The sequence below is a fragment of the Amphiura filiformis genome, chromosome 15 (genome assembly GCF_039555335.1).
Source record: "Amphiura filiformis chromosome 15, Afil_fr2py, whole genome shotgun sequence".
NCBI lineage: Eukaryota > Metazoa > Echinodermata > Ophiuroidea > Amphilepidida > Amphiuridae > Amphiura > Amphiura filiformis.
Genome location: NC_092642.1, coordinates 39,704,880 through 39,726,997, shown reverse-complemented (window position 1 = coordinate 39,726,997; position 22,118 = coordinate 39,704,880). Strand labels below are relative to the sequence as shown.

Genomic DNA, 22,118 nt, shown 5'->3' with positions numbered 1-22,118 from the left:
GCGTGATCCCGTTGACATAGTAACATTACGTATCTTCGATACCGGGCTTCGATACTGAATAGTTGTTGAGTGCACATAATATGGAAAGCCGTTGGGGTATTGTGTGCCTTCCAAAGCGCCTTATAACATGTTCTCATTGTGTTGTGGAATCCTAGCCAGTATTCAATGATAGCTATAGAGGCCTTGCGTTTATCGATTGGCTCCAAACAAAGGATTTGAACCGGTTTCTTCCCCGTGGCGCAGTGCAGTCCATTCAATCAAATGTTGTCATCAACCTATTTGATCGTAGTGCATTTTGTTATGTGTGTGAGACGAACTGTCGCGGTAGATGCAATCATGCTTTTGTTGAATGCATTTGAGTAGTCCGCCATATTTACGGGATGATACGTCATATGCACAGCCTCTATTCAGTTGGTCGTTGTATGATTTTGTTCGTTCACTCATTCAAATTGTATTTATATCATTTGAAGACTGAGCCTATTATGATACATCCTCCGTGGAACAGTTTCAAACAAATATAGCTAGGGATTATTGGGGCAGAGGTTATCTTTTGAATCCTCTTAGAGGGCTATCATTTTTTTCGGAAGGGGGGTCCCAAATTTACAAAAAGTCTGCGTCAATAAAATTGCGCACCCCCTATTTCGGCAACAAAAATTTTATGATCCCAAACCCCAAAATTGTTTTGAAATCAGTCTTTTGAATAAAATAACACACTTTCTGTGGTCATCGTGTGACTCCTTACATTTTGGTCATAAAACATTTTATGACCCCTCCTATTATTCTTTCCAAGACTTTATGACACCCATATATTTAGAACCCCCCCTTCGAATAAAATACCTCTTATGACCACTGATGCATAGGCAAGGACACTCGCGCGAATTGAAAGACTTGTCGCACGCGACAGTTCGTCTCACACACATAACAAATGCCTATACAATCAAATAGGTTCATTACAACATTTGATTGAATGGATTGAGTTACTCTAAAATGAAACGATAAAAACAAAGAATCATGAAAAAAGACACATACAAGATAAAATCATAAAATCATATAAACAATGTTAAAGATAAAATCAAGAAAATAGAGAATAAAATTTCCTCAAATCAGAAAAAAACATTGACAGACATCATAATCTGTCAGAAATTACTGCATGAGATTCGAACCATCAATCTTCTCCACAAGTTCTCTTTATCCTCGCACTATAGTCTAATGCTCTACTCACTGGGCCACAACGTATCAGGTGAATGATTACCGCATTATCATGAACAAGTTTGTTCGATCTTGTTCATAATTGTATGTGTCGATAGGTTTCACCCTTTAACTACACGTACCCTTAATGATCAGTGATAATAGTCGGCTTTTACAGGGATGGCGCTCTCTCATTTCCATGAACTCCATAGCGCCATTAGGCGAACGTTTACGGTAGTATCATATTTGATCATTTTACTTTCAAAATGGCAAATTTTAGCGCACTTCTTTTGTTCCACAAAACTTTATAGTCTGGGATCAAAAACTTTACATCGTCCTCCACTCCTCCCAATGTCAAATAGATTTGTAGGCCCATTATTTTACAACACTGCAGTCTAGCGGTTCTCATGAATTCATATTCATTATGGCATGGTATGGTGTCCATCAAATGAAAGAATGTGTCGACCACATCGGGTATGAAAGATAAATACAACTGTACATAACAACAGAGGGTGCAATGGTGCTACAGTCTTGAGAACAGATATTTTCTTATAAGTATACTGCTTAAGGAAATACATTTTGATATCTTAAAGGAGTATTTCGTGATCCTAGCATCCTCTTTTTATGACATTTTTCAGTACATATCCACGAAAAAAGCATATTCCCAAAATTTCAGTTGATTCCGATATTGCGTTTGTGAGTTATGCATGATTATGTGTATTACACTGCTCCATAGACAATACGTTGTAATTTCGTTCTGGTGCACCAGAACGAAATTCAAATTTCACGATATCCTTGCTAAACGAATTAATCTGCAAGAAATATTTTGTACATAAACATTATGTAGCCACTTGTTTCCAGTGATATAAAAATCTCAACTTTTTTTTGAGAAAAGTGGGGGATGAGGCTGTGGATCACGAAATGCCCCTTTAAACAATATTTGGATGTTTTCTATAATAGAAAATGCTTTTAAGATTTCTGAACAAAAATAAATTAAATTTGATGTACAAGCTAAAAATAAAAATATAAAAGCACACAAATATTATAATACCAAGTCCAATATATATCAAACCTGACAAACCATGCAAAAATATGCATAAAAGGATGAAATTTAAGTAAGATAAATCATGTGACTTTTTTTAAAACTTTCCATTATAATTAAAAACTACCCTGAGATAATTAATTCGTCACACACAATAAGGTTCTCATTTACCACAGTGGAATAATGATTTTCTTCTGATCTTTCCCATGAGAAAATATTACAACTTTTGTTTTGCTCTGGGTTAACAGCAAGGATTCCATGTTTGACAACTGTAAGGGGATGTCATTTTCTTTGGAAGGGGAGGGGTCATGAATATGACCCCCCCCCCCTATAAACCTGCCTAAACAAACTGAAAACAAATTATTCATTGCCGGAACTCCGGGGGGGGGCAGCCGGGGCACTCCCTTTGGAGGTGACGCGTATGTAGGGCTGTTAACCCGGGGCTGTTAAGACCCCCTTTTCAGCGTCACTGTCACCCAAAGAACCCATTTTTGTTTATGAACACATGGCTGTCACTGCCCAGAGATCCCTCATTTTTCTATTTGATCTGTCACCCAAAGACCCTATTTTTCAATTTAAATGGCAACTTTCATTTTATCACTGATTTTGTTACTCAGTCAAAAAAGAAACTAATTTGAAGCCATTTAGAACTAGAAATTCAATGTTCAGGGTTTCTGTGGCTCTGTTTTGGCTCTCACCCAAAGGTTCAATAAAGCCATGTTCTCACCCAATGACCCCTTATATTATTTTCACGATATTTTTGCTGAAAGAATTAATCTGCAAGAAATCTTTTGTACATTTAAACATTATGTAGCAGAGAGGTTTGCAGATACAAATGTATAAAAATCTCAACATTTGCAAAAATACCCCCCTATTCTTGGTGTAACAAAATTAGGACCTCTTATTTTTGGTCTAAAAATTCTATGACACCCCCCTGTATATTCATGACATCCCCACCCCCCATCCGAAGAAAATGCCACCGTTTACCCCCACCCCCAAGAGATTGAGTGCACTTAGACATGACATTGCCATGATTGCCAGACAGAAAAGTGAAAAGTTTATTGACTTGTGTTTATTGACTCTGCCAAGTCCTCTCTAGCTCAAAATACCTGAACTTAAAAGTTTTCAAACACATGAAGCTAAAAATGTTGGAGAAATGGTTGGGTTTAATAGGATGGCCTGATGGCATACTGGTAAAAGGGGGTCTTTAGCTCGGTACTTATGAGCTGCAAATCAATGGTCTTTCTCAGGTTGAAAATTGCCTGTGGAAATGAGCAATTTAGGGGTCTTAGATTCTTAAGCTGAAATTTCCAAAAACAGGTCTTTCAGGACTTTGTAGTTAAAATGGCCAAGTAGAACTGAGAGTATTTCACATTTTACACACAAATTGTGGTCATAAACTTTATTGCACAAGTTGCTGTGTGGCATGCACCAGGATTTCATTCCTTAAAGGGGCATTTCGTGATCCACAGCCTCATCCCCCCACTTTTCTCAAAAAAAGTTGAGACTAAAGTTTTTATATCACTGGAAACCTCTGGCTACATAATGTTTATGTACAAAATATTTCTTGCAGATTAATTTGTTTAGCAAAGATATCGTGAAATTTGAATTTTGTTCTGGTGCACCATAACAAAATTACAACGCATTGTCTATGGAGCAGTGTAATACACATAATCATGCATAACTCGCGAACGCAAAATCCGAAGCAACTGAAATTTTGGGAATAGGTTTTTTTCGTGGATATCTAATGAAAAATGACATAAATAGCCTAGAGGATGCTAGGATCACGAAATACTCCTTTAAATGGAAATTAAGGGTTTGTGAAATTCAAGTTTGCATTTTTCTCCTTCTTGGGTTTTGAGATTTTGTTTGTCTGTGGAAACCAGGAGAAGGAAAAGCTATAAAAAATATGACGGTCATTTATTTTCAGAATTATTCTTAACATCCCTTCATGATTCTTTTATTCGCCTCTACATCCGTTTTTATGCTTTATTCACCTACATATGTTCATCTTTTGATCATTTTTAATGTTCTTGTTTCATTCACCTTCATAGGCCTACACCCCTTTTCGTGTTTGATTCACATTTTCACCACCGTCACGTACCTTTTCACCAATGTTGTTGTTTTCACCCGATTTGCATGCACCATTCATAGCTATTCATAGTTTTATTCACCTTTGCATCCCTTCTTGTTCACAACTTTTTATCATTCACATTTTATTCAGCTTTACATCATTTTCTTGTTTTATTCACTTTTACCAATTGCAATAGGCCTCACTTTTGTTCTTTTATTCCCCTTTTCATAGCTTTTCATCACTTTTCTTGTTTATTTCCCTATCCTGCATATCCTTTGTCTTGTTAATATTAGGGGCTGTGCAATAATTATGAGCCCTGGGGAGGGTAAAATTGGGGGGGGCAAGAAATTTTGGCGAGACGAAAGGGGGGGCAAGCAATTTTTGGCAAGCCGAGAGGGGGGGGGCAAGCGATTTTTGGCACGCATTCACGGGGCACCTTTTAATAAAATGCTTTAAAAGGCTTAGGAAAACGGTACGGAAACGCTTAAATATGCAAATTTTCCTGCTCGCTGCGCTCGCAACATACATCTAGACCATTTAAAGCTTGGAATTTGGGATCCCAAAAATTTGGCATGTTCAAGAGGGGGGGGGGGGCAAAGAATTTTTGGCGGGCCGAGAGGGGGGGGGGCAAGCGATTTTTGGCGAGCCGTTCGGAATTTTACCCCCCCGAGGGGGCTGATAATTATTGCACAGCCCCTTAGGCCTACACCCCTTTTCTTGTTTCATTCCCCCTTTCATGCCTTTTCTTGTCTTATTCACCTTTACATTGCTTTTCTTGATTTTGTCATGTGTAAGAAATGTAAAGTGTGTAAATGTACTGTTATTTTTCTACTTCTGTAATTTGCAAATAATTCAATTTATTCAAATAAATATTAATAAACACACCCCTGACACACCCTCCAAAGCTCTGCGAGCCCCCTGTGCGAGCCTGTCAGCTGAGTCCAGTTGAGATTGAAGACTTGATCAAGTCTATCGCTTCCGGTGGTGGTGGCTCAACGTGCAATCAATGCATGTGTACATGGTCGATGTCATAACAGCGATCCAGCGAGACAGGTTTCTCTGTACTGCACCGTTGGGCTGAAACAAACAAGTGTTTTATCTTTGAACTCAATCAGAGAGTTCGTTGATCTTTCTTTCCTCGGTACATAATACTACATATAGCTTGTGCAATTTAATCGGTATGAAGATGGAAGAAGTCAAAGAGATTGGTGGCCAGATTCTTGTAAGTTTGTTTTATTTTCGCTTTTTTTTCTACATCAACAACAATACATGATCATGTAAGCTTAAAAATGTTAAGCTTTAATTTTACAAAAATTGTGTTCCCACGGTCGGGTTATTCCGTTCATTGCACTTACCCATTTCTCTGTCTGTCAAAGGGGACGCCAGGCTTTTGGTTTGTAGTACAGGGCCTTTCTTAGACTCGCTGAGTCTCATGGACGCCGTTCCTATGTCCATCAGACTCGTATTTCCCATTTTGGATGTCAATGGGAAATACACACTTAACGATTTGCGCCCGGTTAGAAACTTGAAAAAAAAATCTTTAAAATTTTATCAATGTATATAAAAGTGGTACCAACCTTATTGTGCTTGCTAATTTAAGACTCGGTTGAAACAAAATTAAGGATCGAATGCATTTTAGTGTCCAAAAGGCAAAATTATCGTCAAAGTTCTGCGAAATCGGCACCCTTGCGAAGGGTTCAGAATTGAATCGGGAACGAAAATATCCGATCTTTGCGATCAAAAACACAAAATTACAACTTTAAACATACTATTGGCAAAAGACATTATTACCAAACAATATAGAATAGAAAATTTGACATAATTTTCTCAAAATATTGAAGAAATTTGCTCACTAGACATCGAAAAAGTACGCAATCCAATTCCCGTTCAAACGCGTGAGAAACTGAAAGTGCATAATCCCGACTAGCCTTTCTGGCCTGGATTATGCACTTTCAGTTTCCCACAATCATGCATGACAATACATTAGGCGAGTGAAAGTCGATTCCGAGTTTATCGTCCCCCGCCCGCGTCACTTTTTGGACACCAAAAACACCGCGTCAAATTTTCAAAAATTCCAAAATAATTCATTATTTTCAAAGTATCGGTGTTTTCACCAGTTTTAGCAATTGGAAACATATATTTTTGTTTGTAAAACATATAAATTTATAACTTGGAACCAAAACCAGGCTCTTTTCTAACTTTTCTAGTCCCTACCCATATAAAAACATGTTTATAAATAACATTTATGAGTATGGCTTTAAATCAACACGCACTTTAGGTCAATAATGAAATCTGATGAAATAATGAAAAATGAAAAATGAAAAAGTCACCTCACCAACATGGGAAAAAAAAGGGACGATAAACTCAGAATTAACTTTCATCGGCCTTACATGTACATGTTCATGTTTGAACATGTTGAATGGGAATGGTTATTGTATTGCACACTTTCCACATGTTTGGGGAGCACATTTCTTCACTTCAGTATTTTGACATGTTGACGTTGAATGTTCTATTATATATTGTCTTTTGCCAATAGTCCGTTCAAAGTTGTAATTTTGTGTTTTTGACCGCAACGATCGGATATTTTTATTCCCGATTCGAATTCTGCACCCTTCGGCTTCGGCCTTCGCTTCGCAAGTTGTGTCCTTATTATAATTGTTAAAAAAAGTGTTGCTTTACTGTTAAGTTTACATTTTTTGCCAAAGATGAACGGCACTTGAGCGTGGGGTTCTGATTGGCTGATTCAATCGTCTGACAATCATAACATTCACAGACGAGGTAATCTGATTGGCCGAAACTGAGTTTATAGCTAAAATAATAGTTTCTCGATCATGAGACCTCAATAGGCACGCAATGACAATTGCATCGGCGTACAACGCCTACCACACACGCTTTGGGTAGCGCTGCATTTCCTGTGCGTGCACAATTGATCGCGCTACCTGCACGCTGTCGTGTTATTCCACTAAACTTGCGACATTACGCAGTGCACGCAGTACATTCATACTCTCATGATCGAGAAATTATTATTTTAGCTATGGTAAAAGTGTCCTTGAAACACAAAAAGGGTATTTTACTGCTAATTTGTCTTTGTTTTTATAAATGCAAAATAGGGTATTGGGGTACAAAATTGTTGTAAATGTCCTTGAAAGTGCGCGAAATAGGGGCTATTTTTGACTTCATGCATTACGCCTTTGAATGGTAAGTAACAACACCGGCGTCATCAGATTTTTTTGTAACCAGAAAAGCTTAATGAGTAATTTAAAGGGGGTACTACACCCCTGGCCAATTTTTTGCCTATTTTTGCATTTTTCTCAAAAATTATAGCACATTGGTGACAAGTAAGATATGTATATTATAGGGGCAAAGACTACAACTACTGTACTGAAAATTCAGCAACTCAAAGGAAGTAGTTATTGATTTATTGATGAAATATTGGTTTTCCCTCATTTTTGACTGTAACTCCACAACTGTTGTTTGTGCTGAAATAAAATTTCCAGTGCAGTAGTTGTAGTCCTTGCCCCTATAATATACATATCTTACTTGTCCCCAATGCGCTATAATTTTTGAGAAAAATGCAAAAATAGGCAAAAAATTGGGCAGGGGTGTAGTACCCCCTTAAAGGAACTGATTTTTAATTCACAGAAAATTTCTGATTTTGGTGCAAATTGGCTCATTAGTTCCCAGAAAAGCAAAACTATTTCTATGGCCTGAATACAATTATCATTTTACATGTTATGAATTTCAGGAGGTTCTACTACTGTACTTGGGTGAAGCCAGAGTCAAGGTCAACGACCTTTGTGCTGGTCTGGAGGCATGGCAGGTGATTGCGTTATCAGTGGGAGTCACATTGATCACTGTATGGTTCATAAATTTCCTCTTCCACCCTCTATATTGTAAGTAACCATGGTAACACAGATTATATCACACAAATATGAAAGTGCTACCCATCTGTGTAAATAAAATATAATAACAGAAGGGTTTGCTTTGAAACGTCACTGACAATGTTGTAGCCAATTATAAGACAATTTTCGGCTATAACAACACAGTTGGTTGTTTGTTTTTTCTCTCTTTCCACAGAGCACACACACAAACGTACATGTACCCTGTGCATTTATTTATCAAACATGATCTGAACATAACAACACTCATGGTCTCTTTTTAAATTCTTATGGCCATTTAGGGTTATATTTTCTAGGTTCATATAACAACCATTCCAGAATGTTGTATAGATTTCAATATATTTTCAGACTCTGTGATAAACATGCTGTGATTATGTACATATTGCAGCAATGGGGAAGCTCAATCATCCTATGGTAGGGGGCACCGTGCCACCGACCAAGACGGGGGGCACTGGGCCTGATTGGGTGACGGGGGGCACAAGCAATTTTTCAGCAATTTTCATATGGAATTTTCCAAATGTTTGAATCATGGGGAGTGCCCCTATGACAGTACGCCACTGTATTGCAGTTAATGTGTCTTGATATTGTTGTGTTTTTCCATATGTACAGCATTGAAAGACAGGATAAAAGCGACTGTGTTCAGGATAGTAAGAAGCCTTCCACCTGTAAAGAAATATGTAAGTATCGTATTTGTTCCATTAAATGCCCATGTCCCTATATAAGCGCCAACCCATCGACTTAACTAAATGTAATCCTCAATCATCCTGTGCAGGAACTACACAAGATTCCCTAGCATTATGTGCAGGAACCAATTACAAAAACATGGAACCATCTAAACAATTAAAATCAGTATTTTTGGCCATCATAATACTAATCATGGCATGTCCGTCCGCGCGCTATTGTGTTCGTGCGGTGCACTATTGCGTGCTCGCGGTGCGCTATCGCGGATTATCAACGGGAGTGTGCGCGGAGTACAGTGCTCGCATCGAAAAGTATTACAGTGTGACTAACATGTGCATCTCATCGGACCAATAGGCCTATTTTCAACACATATTTCAATACGGAACATGTGCATATGGCCTATTTCAGCAGAACATGACTATTTCCGGGATCATCCAGAATGGTTAACATAAAAATAATCAGTTATGGTAAGGCCTATAACCGCGTTTGCGTATCACGTTTCTCCCGATTGATTTCATTACTTTAGTAACGGCCTATATCCATGTCCAGATACTAATTTCGGGTCCTCCAATGTGGTAGCACACTGATTCTTTGTTTTATGCAAACTACGGAAGCCGGGTAATCAGCTAGTATAAATTATTCTTCAAACACTTTATTTTTCTTAGATTAAGAAGCAGTTGGATGAGACTATTGTGTCCATGTCCAAACACGCATTTGCTCTGGAAGCAGGGGATCATTACATCAAATCTCTACCAGCCAAAGGATCTACTGAGGATGAAGTTATCGCTCGCATTAATAAGAAATACAAAACTCTAGGTAAGTAAATGCTGCCGTATTGTTCTGTAACATAATATCTAAGTATATCATCTATAAAAGATTTATAAAAGTAATGGATTGCACATTTTGGTCCAATTTACAAAATTATGTCACACATTTTTGTGGTTGGTCACAATGGCTTATTTATTATGTAGAAAAGATGCAGTTTTGAAAGTTGCACTCTGGTCCATTCAACTCGCAAACTTTGACGTAGGCCTGTCCTGAGTTGAATGGACCAAAGTGCAACTCAAAACAGCATCTTGTGCAGTGAACCATTGTGACTGAATGCAGTAATGTGTGACATTGTGAATTGGACCATGTGTGTCATACAAAATTGGGCTACCAGTTTCAGTTTATTCATTCATTGACTATCTTGCAGTTTCAGTTTCAGTATTTTATTCTTTGACTCTTTTAGGGTATGCACAGTTTCAGTATTTTATTCTTTGACTCTCTTGGGGTATGTGCAGTTTCAGTATTTTATTCATTGACTCTCTTGGGGTATGCACAGTTTCAGTATCAGTATTTTATTCATTGAGTCTTTTGGGGTATGTGCAGTTTCAGTATTTTGTTCATTGACTCTCTTGGGGTATGTACAGTTTCAATTTTCAGTATTTTATTCATTAACCCTCTTGGGGTATGTGAATTCATACAAAAATTACAAAACATATTTACAATGTACATGAAAGTAAGTTGTTTGGCAACAATATCAAGGTCCAGCCAGGCCTGTAACCAGTTTTTCGTGGGGTGCGGATTTTCCGAATGCAGATCAAAAGTAAACCTTTATCCCCTCTACAATTGATTTTGGGATCCTATTTTTTGATAAATTTTACAGAAAGTTCATGATTTGGGGTATATTTATCAACATTTTTTTACTTTTTTTTGGCCCAATTTTGCTATTTTTTACAGACAAAACAGACATTTGTAGATTTATGGGGGGGGTGTCACCCCACTGCACCGCCCACCCCACCTGGCTACGGGCCTGGCTGGGTCCAGCATAATTCCCAAATGTTGTTGAATTTTACTACTGGATGACTGATTCACTTACCTTGTGGAATAGTGCATATTACTATGTCTATTTAATGCAAGCTGTGATCCATAATTCATTTAGATATTAATTTTATAACACTACAGCTGCATGTACATGTATTAAATATTACAATAATTTTTGGCTTTTAAGGCATGTCAGAGATTTCAGGCCATACTTTTTTTCCCAGTTTTGGTAATATATAAAATAAATAATGCAGTTTATTTCTGCATAGTAATACATGAATCTTATAGGAAATGAGTCATGGTAGCCACTGTCACATTTAGATTTCCATATGTTTGGCAGTTATTGAGTTATGACAAATAATAATAGGTCAAAACTATTTTCCCCTTCCAGGGAAAATCATGCATGTGAGGGAAAATAAAACCGATTACAATGAGCCTTAGGATCTCACATGAACCCATACCTTTCCCTGTGAGTGTGGGTTTTATTTTCTCAATATATATTCAGGCACAGCTCTGACTTGCCTTAATCTGGAATATAGTTGTAATAGTGATAACAATGACTGCTTTATGTCATGTGGTCCTTGAATTTGTTGTCAAAAAAAGGATGTCCTAAACCATGAACTCGAAATGCTGACTGTGCTTATACATGTAGTAATTTAAAGAACATAATAATTGTAAATATGTAAGCATTTACTGCTCTGCATGCTAGCCATATGCTTCAACATAAAAAGTCTTTTTGAGATTTTTTTCTGAAAATATCTAAAGCTATCTTAAGAACCACTGATGAACCAATAAAAGGCTTGTTTGTTCTCATTTTAATGCATTTTTCATGCTGATGCCAAATATGGTCATGAAAATTTACATTTCTGAAATATTTTAATTTTGAAAACAAAATTTGAAACTTGACGTCTGCAGTTGATACTCCCGTTGGGAGAGTTAAAGATGTTTATGATGCTTGTTGTTGCTTCTGTTGTTGCTGATTTTCATTGTTTGATATGAACAAAATTGGTCATCTTAATACTAATCACAGAGTGTCCGTCGGCGCTTATCGCGTTCAGCGGTGCTTTTCGCTGCGCGATATCGCATACGCTGGCGGTGCGATATCGCGTGCTTTCATGTGTGCTATCGCGGAGTATCAACTGGGTGTGCGCAGAGTACCGCAGCGCGCATCGGAAAGCATTACAGTGTGACTAACAGGTGCATCTCATCGGACCAATAGGCCTATTTTCAAGACATGATTAACATAAAAACCATCAGTTATGGTAAGGCCTATATAACCCGTTTGCGTTCACATTTCTCCCGATTGAATAAACGGCCTACATTCAGACACTACTAGAATTTCGGGCCTATCACGAGAACTGCCCAACCCGAGAACCGCGAAATCTAGTCTTATATAAGTGTCAAACATTTTGGGCACAAAACTACAGACATGGTCTTTAAGTTACCTTCAAAATCAGTGATGCATAAGACAATATTAATGGCCTGTTGTGTAACTCACTGACCCTCACTGGAATCTTGGACTGACCGCTCGAGGCCAGAGAAGATATCTTGCACTTCCCACAATGCATTTCTTCATTTCGATTTTCTGTACTGATTTGCTATCCAGTACAACATGGGTCAATAGTAACAAAAAGTATCTCAGACTCAGTACACCGGTCGATCTTACCGTTTCCGATGTTGATTAAGATACTTCTTGCATCGATCCCGAGATGCGGAAAAACCAATAGTCATTTTGTCCCACATAAATGAATAAATAACAAAAAACCCCGATCCCCTCGAGTGGACTCACCCATCCGGTGACGTCACACACGATAATCACCCTTATCCTCCTTGGTTTCTAGATGAGATAGACGTGTGGATTTTTCTTTACCAACGCTAAGTATCATTACGAACCAAAGGCGAGATATACAGTTTGTTTGTTACACCTGAGGTAAAAACCAACCAGTATAGTACGCTAGGAGATAGTTTGACGACATTTTTCGCTAGAAAAGTGACAAAAACGATCCAAAAACTTAGCTTGTATGAGTGTTTCCGTTTGTATACGGGACACACGTTTTCAAAATGGCCGCCCTTAGGACGCCATTTTATTTTTGTTCTCACGTAAAACAACTATAGCAGACTAGTAAGTTACAATAGATGTTTGTACAGTACTGTGTATACATGTATGGTGAGTGATTATCGCTATGTTTATGGTGTGCTCTATCGTTATATCTTTCAGTACGCGTCTGATGACGAAAGTTACTGCTAAGAGTTCGTGGGTTTCGAAGGACCAGCCTGACAAATCTATACCAAAAGGTTTTCAGTTTTTCATCCCTTTGTACATATATTTTTATATCATACCACTACATCAGCGCCAGCCACTGTGCGTGTGGGTCTGGTTATTGGGCTTGAGCTTGTGTTCGGGGGTAGTGCTATACGCTCCCGATTACTACAATGTCCAGGCCTTGTCAATCATGCCCTTCCCTTGTGGCAGAGTGGGACCCGCATCCACTCTGCTACACCCACAGGGATTGCTCTAAATCAAATAAGTGTGCTTCTTTTTGCATAGGCTTATCGGACATCCACTTCGAGGATTTAGAAAGTAGCGCTCGTTTGGGTCTTCGACACAGACAGAAAACGAAGACCAAGAAACAGAAGCCTACAGGTAAGATTGATATGGTAGGTACTAGCGCGGCCGGCAAGGGCCACGCTAAGGTAACCTCTGGGGCTCCGGTCCCGGGCAAGCAGGCGGACCCTCCGGGACTGCTAGCGAGCCCGAAGGCCTAGCAGCCAGCGTAAAGCACTGACTTAACGCCTAAGCTAGTAGCAGGCAGCAGGGCGGTACTTGCCCTAACAGGCGAGTACCAGTCTACCAGTGAGATCTCTAGCGAAGTTTCTTGCAGGTGGACACCCGTCTATTGCTGGATAACGAGCGGGTCTAGCACCCGCGAAGTAGCCGGCGACGGACAGTATGCCAAGGGTACCCGGCTTGCCTGGGTTGAATCTAGCATACAGCGTGCGAACGGACCTCCGGCTTGCCTCGGCCGGTCTGTAGCACGCAGCGTGCCAGTGGAACCCGGCTTGCCTGGGTTGATCCACGGCACGCAGCACGCTTTCGTTCCCGCAAGGGTCGAATGAAAACGTGCATGGGTTTAGCAGAGACGATACGGGGCTAACGCTCGGGTGTAGTCTTAGCAGAACCAACTGGGGTTGTCACACGGCAGCGTTCCATGGCGGGACCGCCGCGTGATACCCGGGGCCCTAGAATAGCTGCTGGCTGTGCACAGGGACTGGCTGGCGCATAGTACGGGGTTGGGCTCGCAGTCTCTCACGGGACAGCGACCCAAGTGCAAACGGTGGCAGCTACCGAGACGAGCTACGGCTCGACTTCAGTGGTAGCCACTATGCACGCGCCCATAGCTGCCGTGAGTGGTCCGCCACACACAGCGACCTTGGGCGAGGCTCAAGAGGTTAGGGTAGGTAGTTTGAACAGCCTGGCTGATCAACAACCCACTTATGTCCTCGAGAGCCAGCAGAGCGTGGGTGATCCATTACAGTCAATGGGTCGATTACCCTCTTATGATCGATCACTATCTATTCAGCGGAGCATGGCTCCATTGATTGATACTGCCTATTCAGGTAGCGAGGTGACTGATCGAGGGTATACACGCTCAGCTACCCGTGATACTAGGCAAGCTCCTTTTAGCCAAGGGACAGCCAGTATAGCGGGTACCCATACACACGGCTTGATCCTCTAGCGGGAACGCTGTGAGGCATGGGTACAGTGGTACGCAGCCGGAGCCCTACCGGGCACCTACGCTACAACCACGCAGGTACCGCAGTAGTACTGTTCTGGTTGCCACAGTCTCTGTGGCAACAGGGGAGGCGGTACTGGTACTGCCGCTCCATGGGGTTTCACTGGTGGCGGATCCTTTCAGGGTCAGCTACCGACAGGGTATGCCCCGTGGTATCCGCCGCAGGGTGGTTTCTTCCACGGTCTAGCACCGTGGCAAGTGCCGCCTAGCGATGGGCAAGCAGTACCACCAGCTGTTACCCAGGCTGGGCGGCGAGTGGCTAACCCTGATACAGCTCAGGGTAGGCCGCGACGCTGCTATGGCTAGGCGACAGCAGCGAGAGCGCGCGGATCCCGGGTGCTATGGCTAGCGTCTCGGGTCTGGCGGGAGTACTCCCTCTTCTGCTGGTGTTCAGTTGGCTAGCCACACGGTGGCGACACCTCCCTGTCCACCTTCAGATGCCCGTCGTCAGATCTCTTCCTCATCAGAGAGTGAGTCAGAGTCTGAAGGCGAGGGAAAGGAGTCGGAAGATGAAACCAGTAGCGACTCACAGTCTGATGAGGCTGTGCAGGTAGCTTCAGGTATCCTTCCCCCCGCTTCCCCGTGAGGAACTCGCTAGCAATGGTCTGCCTGCGGACACCGCTGAGGTGATGAGCCGTGTGGCCCAAGGTTTGGGCCTGGCTTTCTCTCAGGAGGAGTCCGTTCAGGAGGACCAGGGCATCTTTTCAGTAGGATGCCCAGCTAGCTGGCGTCCACACAAGGGTCGCCCGCACTTGCATTCCCCGGGCGGACCTCAAGGGTAGGTTTCAGAGGGCTGTCAGGCTCGCTGGAGCTTCGACGCCGCTGCTTGCACGCTTCCACTGCGTGTTTCGCAGGAGGACTACGAAACCTACCTCAGGGTCCCTGACATGGATCCAGACGTTGTTAAGCGCCTGCCGCTAGCGGCCAAGGCGACGGGTCGCTCTCTCCCCAGTGGGAGGAGGAGCTAAAGCTCATCGATAAGCGAGCACGCCGCTTATCAGAGTCTCTAGCGCCGCTACCACGCTTGCCGAGCACCTCGGTAGGAAGATAGCTTAACCACCACGGGCAACGCCGGAACTCTTCCATGAGGTTAATCTGTTAGCGGTGCTAACAGCTAACCTCAACGAGAGTTCTATGGGCCTAGCCCATAGGATGTCATCTCGCCGGGAGAATGCCTGTCTGTCCCTCCAGTCAACTTACGGCTCCGACTTTGCTGAAGCAATGAAGAAGTCAGACTCGTGGGACAGGGGCTACTCTTTGGACAGGCCTTTGCGCCACGGTAGAGGACCGGGCAAAGAAGGCCACCAATGAGAGCACTCTGAAGAAGTCAGAGGCTGCCCTGACCAAGGGAAGGGCAGTAAGGCAAGAAGAAGTCTTCTAAGCGTTCTTCAGCGCCAGCTCCGGCTTCAGCAGGACGCGCACCACAGACTACACCGAGCCGAGGCTACTCCAGCACCTCCCAAAAAACTGGGAAGCGCAAGAGTAGTGCTGGATCGATGGCAAGCCCCCTAAGAAGAGCCGTTCTTCTAAGGGTGGCAAACCAGATCGGTCCTGAGGGCACGGGCGGTCGACAGTCCATGCCGGCAGGTTTGACTTCCCACAGGGATTCCCCTGTGGGCGGCCGCTGACAGACATTACGCCCAGAGATGGCATGCCATCTCACCGGGCGCCTGGGTATTGTCAGTGGTCAGTGGGGGTTACAGGCTGGAATTTACCAGCCACCCCTCGGGCGCCTGCACAATTCAGGGGGCCACGGTAGTGCCGCCAGACGGCCCCCAGCGTCGGGCACTACTGTCAGAGGTCACTCAGCTTCTCACGGCAAGCGATTGTCCCGGCCCCCCCTTTCACCAAGGGGTTTTGGAGCACTTTTTTCTGGCTCCAAAGAAGACCGGCGATTGAGGTTCATTCTGAACCTCAAGCCGTTGAACGAGTTCATCAGGCCCAAGAGGTTCAGAATGGAGACTCGCTCGGTGCTAGCCTGCCCCATCAAGGGTATGTGGGCGGCATCGCTAGATCTCTCGGACGCATATCTGCATGTTCCGATCGCACCTCAAGATCAGAGGTTTCTACGTTTCAAGGTACAGGGTCAAACTTACCAGTTTCGATGCCTGCCATTCGCTTGTCCACCTCCCCCAGAGTGTTTACACTCCTGGTCAGGGCGGTGGCAGCGCACCTGAAGCGCAGGGGAGTCAACATGTGTTGCTACCTGGACGATTGGTTCATTTACGGACGCACCCCACTGGAGACACAGTGTCTCGTGGAGTTAGTAGTCCAGTGGTGCGGGACCTGGGATTTCTGATCAACGCCAAGAAATCCAATTTGGTCCCGACGCAGACACCACTATTCTTAGGGGCCCAGATCAACCTCAAGGAGGGGATCGCGCGCCTCACCCGAGAGAGGGTGACGAACATGGCGAGGTGTGCCCGACTCTTGGCCGAGTCAGAGGGAGCACCCGCTGTGGCATGGATGAAGGTTTTGGGCCTTATGGCCAGTATGGTAGACCTCGCACTGCACTGCCGCTTTCACATGAGGCCTATACAACTACACCTTCTAGCCTTTTACAGGCCCAGTCGTCACCCAATATCCCTCGCGGTTCCGATGTCGGAGATCGCGCGAGAGGAACTCTGGTGGTGGACCCATCAGCCCAATTTGACTCAAGGTGTCAGGTTTCCTGCACCAGCGGTAAGGCCACGTAGTGACGACCGACGCCACAAAGCTGGGCTGGGGGGCCACATCCACGGGACTCAGTCTCGGCCTATGGTCGGCCACGGAGACGGAGTTCCATATCAACCTTCTCGAACTTTGGGCAGTGGAGAGAACTCTCCAGCATTTCGAGAAGGTGATCGTGGGATCTCATATCGTTGTCCAAACAGACAACACAACCGTGGTGGCCTACCTCAACAGACAAGGGGGCACCAGGTCACCACGGTTGTGCCTGCACGCACTACGCCTGATAGGGTGGTGCAAGGCCAGGCAGATTACGTTGAGAGGAAAGGTGTCGGGACCTACAGAATGGTCCCTTGCTCCGCAGGTCGCCCAGACGATCTTCGAGGTGATGTACCACCCCTCGATAGATTTGTTCGCATCTCATCGAAATCATCAGCTGCCGGTGTACTGCTCGAGGGTCGCAGACCCACAGGCATTCGCCGTGGACGCTCTGTCCGTAGACTGTGGAGGAATGACTGCTTACGCTTTCCCCCCCGATCTCACTGCTCGCAAGGGTGGTGACCAAGATCGGGAGGGAGGATTGCAACGTCATTCTGATAGCACCGTTCTGGCCGAAACACCTGTGGTTTCGACTGATGGTGGATCTACTAGCGGCACAGCCGCGAGTACTCCCCGAGTTACCAAATCTACTCCGGATGCCCGGAGGAGAGGTACCAAGTCTACCACTAGAGCACCTGCAGTTAGCTGCATGGCCCTTATCAGGGAACGCGGCGGAGGGAGGCTTTTCATCAGAAGCTGCTTCTCTTCATCGCCGGGGTAGACGAGAGTCTACCCTCCGCACGTATAGTCAGCGTTTGGCTCCCTACTACGCATGGTGCGATGAGAGAATACATCTCCCACTAGAGCCCCTGTGCCTCTAGTGGCAGATTTTCTGACAGAAAAGTTCAGGTCAGGACTTCAGCAGGCAACGATAGCCAACTACAAGTCAGCCATTCTCTCGATTCATCGGGATTTGAAGACGGGTCGACTATCAATTCAGATGGGGCCCTAAGTCTTCTTCTCGACGGTATGATAAACGAAAGCGCCACCGAAAGGAAGGTGGTCCTCCATGGGACCTCAACACAGTCTTGGAGTATATTAAGGGTCCCCTTTGAGCCCCTGTCAAAAGCGACCCTTAAATACGTCACTCTTAAGGCGGCCTTTCTTCTGGCGTTGGCTTCGGACGGCGCTGCTCGGAGTTGCACGCAGTCTCAAGTCAGCCTCCAGATTTACTAACAACGGAGCGACGCTGTTTCTTCGCCCGGATTTCCTTGCAAAAATGAGCGAAGTACATTCCGACACTCGCCCCTCTTCCTACCCAGTATTGGGCAGGGTTCATCAATAGCCAAGACAGGTTGTGGTGCCCGTGAGGGCGCTACAGCACTACCTTGGCCGAACACAAACCTTAAGAGGGGCTCATGACCGCTTATTTATCACCCACGCAGAACCGCACGGTCCAGCCGCTAAACAGACTCTGGCACGGTGGTTGGTCCAGGTGTTGGGGGGCTCGGGAGCGGCAAAAGACGCTCGCCCCAAGGCCCACTCAACCAGATCTATCTCATCATCGTGGGCCTACCATAGGGGGGTCCCCATTGAAGAGATTTGTCAGGCTGTGTCCTGGAAGAACCCGTCGTCCTTTTCCACGGTTTACTACAAAAACGTAAACCAACGACCAGGCGATAAGTTCACCAGGGCTGTTCTGGGGAGATAACATGGTGGTTGGGTATCAGGTGTTTTATGGACAATCAGAATTCCAACATGGTAAGAACCAGTGTTTCTATTCTTAACCACTGCACTTTCAGTTCAGGGTTTTTGTCTGTTCACGTAGTCTTTCTGTTTCCGGCCGTGAGGGGGGGAAATAGTTTGACCTCGCGATTACCATGCTACCCACTCCCGATCCTTATCAGATGCTGGCCAATCTTGTACCTCCATCCGTCGGTTACTTGCTAGATCGATCTTTCAGATGTTGATGCAAGAAGTATCTTAATCAACATCGAAGCGGTAAGATCGACCGGTGTACTGAGTCTAGTCCCAAACAAAAATGTTTGGTAGACTCATAACCGTGCGATCTTACCTTTCCGATGTTGATTATCTCGACCCCGCCGCCTCTACAAGTTTGGCGAGTAGGGGCTGCCCAAGTCGGATAAGGGATGATTATCGTGTGTGACGCCACCGGATGGGTGAGTCCACTCGGGGATCGGGGTTTTTGTTATTTATTCATTTATGTGGGACAAAATGACTATTGGTTTTTTCCGCATCGGGATCGATGCAAGAAGTATCTTAATCAACATCGGAAAGGTAAGATCGCACCGGTTATGAGTCTACCAAACATTTTTGTTTGGGACTATTCTTGACCATTAACCCATGTTTAGCCAGTCTATTCTCAAAATGAAAACAAAGTCCCCTCCTGAGTGTTATGACTATTAGGTGATGTCTCATATTGCAAAGGATTCTGGGAAGGATAAGATATCTTCTCTAGCTAGAGGCCATACAGATAATTAAGGCCAATTTTAGATCAGCAGAGAGGAAAATTGATTTGACTTTGAGGTCAAACAAGTGAGATTAAATTTTACTAAATATTTACTGTAAAATGTAAAGTCGGAGTATATAGAATTTTGAGAAAATTGTTTCGTTTATTTGTAAACTGTCAATAATTGTTGTTAACTTATTTTGTTATTTTTGAATACTTTGATTTTGTTGATTTTGCATGGTTGGTAATACTTTTCACATCAATGAACAGTTTGAATAACTTTTGCCACTGAACCATTTACATAGTTATGGATTGGTTTATTGGGCTATTCCAGAAATTTTCCCCCCCCCCCCCCGCCAAAGATGACATTGGGATTTCCCACAGCTTTCCCAATCTTGCTTGGGAATTCCCATCAGGAAATGTCAAAAGAACATCCAATTTCCCATCCAGATGCACATCGGAATGTAAAAAATTGGGAATTTCCATAACTTTTTGGTGTAGATGCATGTATATCGCAATTCCCAAATGTACACTCTAAATATTTGGCTGGGAAATCCCATTGTTATATTATGGGTTGCTCGGGAAATCGCATATGATTTTGCGAAATCATTCATGGGAAATCCCACATTTTGTTTTAATTTTAAATTTGTCATCTTTGGGGTGGGTGTGTGGAAAATTTCTGGAATAGCCCATTATTGTTTGTTTTCATCTCCATAAAATATTGGGTCGAAGCATGCACAGTGGTAATGTAGTTGATTTTTTAATATCGACTTGTCAGAATAATTACATTCCAATGATGACATACGTGTATGTCAACATGAATTCATGGGCTATGAGTCGTCCATCAAATTTGTTCACATTTTTCACAAAATGAAAGAAATCTGTCGTAATAACAATTTTTTTGTTTTTGGTGACATTACCAAATGTATGTGTACATGGAAAAACAGTAGCATGATCGATAAGAATTATTATATAATAATGCCTTAACCAAGTAGTTAAGGCATAGGTCTTGTAAACCTGAGGTCCTGGGTTCGTTTCCCAGGCGGGATAACTTTTTCTACTTGTCTCCTGTATTATTTGCGATGGCGAACCTGGTGAAAAATTATGTTTATTGTATGTCTACATGTTGGAATATTTGTGTTGACAATGGCAATGATTTATTTGAAATAATCAGATCTAATCATATTGTATGATAACATAACATTAACATAACAGATATTTGATATTTGTAGTCATAGCTTCATCAACAAACTGACTTTGTTATTTTTGTACACAGACAAAGTAGACTGGGCTGGAGGTAAAGTGTCAGGAACTGTTTACAGTGGCACAGATGACCTGTCTCGTCTTTGTGCTAGGGTAAGTCACAACATCATCATGACATCTATTTCGATGTCATCTTTCAGTAGCTTTGACCTTGGTTTCAACAAGTTATTTGCATTTTTGTGAACTTTCACCATGATATTATAAAAAGCAACTTCCTACATCTGAATGCTAAAGATGCCTTGTGAAATTTGAACCATGGTAATGTGAATATAGGCTGGCCTAAATGCAAGCTACGCCCATTTATGAGATTGGGTTCCTTAAATTTGCATTGATATTCCTTCTCACCTAAAGCAAGTCCAAGGTTCAACCTCTCGCAGATGGTATTCTCCCGGCCAATAGCACAGCACCTTAACCCACTCGGCTGACTCTCCTTAATGCATATTTGAACTGTTTGCTTTCAGGTTTATGAGGATTTTGCGTGGTCTAATCCTCTGCATGTTGATGTCTTCCCGTCTGTAAGAAGAATGGAAGCTGAAGTCATTGCAATGTGTCTCAAAATGTTTAATGGTGGACAAAGATCTTGTGGAGTGGTAAGTGCTTTGTTTGATTGTATTATAGTATGTTTATGGAGGGCTGATAAGATTTTTTTTAGATATTGAGTTTTTGGCAGGAAATCACAGATTTTTGTGTTTTTTGGAAAATAAGGGTGTGTTTTTTGCCTCCAAAATCACATATTCTTAGCAGCCCTAGTTTATGGTATGAGGGACCAAAAAGATTTAAACAAAAGAGTACTTACTGGAAATTACCCCGTGCAGTACAAGACTATTGTAAAGCCGTCAACTTGGTCTGTCACACATGGAGGGCAAATTATGAACCTGCCGCATATTATCGGCAAAGCCCAAAATTGAACAGTAATTTGTATTTTAACATTGAGTGTTACAGTTTAAAAGGTATACGAGCATAGTACTAAGCTTACATTATTGGCTTAAATCATTAGATCTAGAACACAAACGAGTAATTTGAAATTTACTAGTACGGGTACACTAAGTTAAATAATCTGGAGGTACACTATTTAGCCCTCCATGATTGACACAAAAACATGGTGTTGTTGGTACTCTTTGGTTTTACCTTACTGTGAAAAACAAAAAGAGGAAGACAGTGGAAAGTATAGTGTTTTTTTGCATAGTACAGTCAA

At 42.9% G+C, this 22,118-nt stretch overlaps 1 protein-coding gene across 1 annotated transcript in view; it reads left to right on the top strand.

The window, feature by feature from the left end:
• Positions 1–5,314: 5,314 nt before the first annotated feature.
• LOC140171621 (sphingosine-1-phosphate lyase 1-like) overlaps positions 5,315–22,118 on the top strand; it is a 30,112-nt gene continuing 13,308 nt past the window's right edge. The window contains exons 1-6 of the mRNA XM_072194907.1: positions 5,315–5,526; positions 8,050–8,197; positions 8,813–8,880; positions 9,550–9,700; positions 20,937–21,016; positions 21,385–21,513. Of these exons, the coding sequence (XP_072051008.1) occupies positions 5,485–5,526; positions 8,050–8,197; positions 8,813–8,880; positions 9,550–9,700; positions 20,937–21,016; positions 21,385–21,513 (618 nt within the window). The 5' untranslated portion in view covers positions 5,315–5,484. The remainder of the gene's footprint in view (positions 5,527–8,049; positions 8,198–8,812; positions 8,881–9,549; positions 9,701–20,936; positions 21,017–21,384; positions 21,514–22,118) is intronic.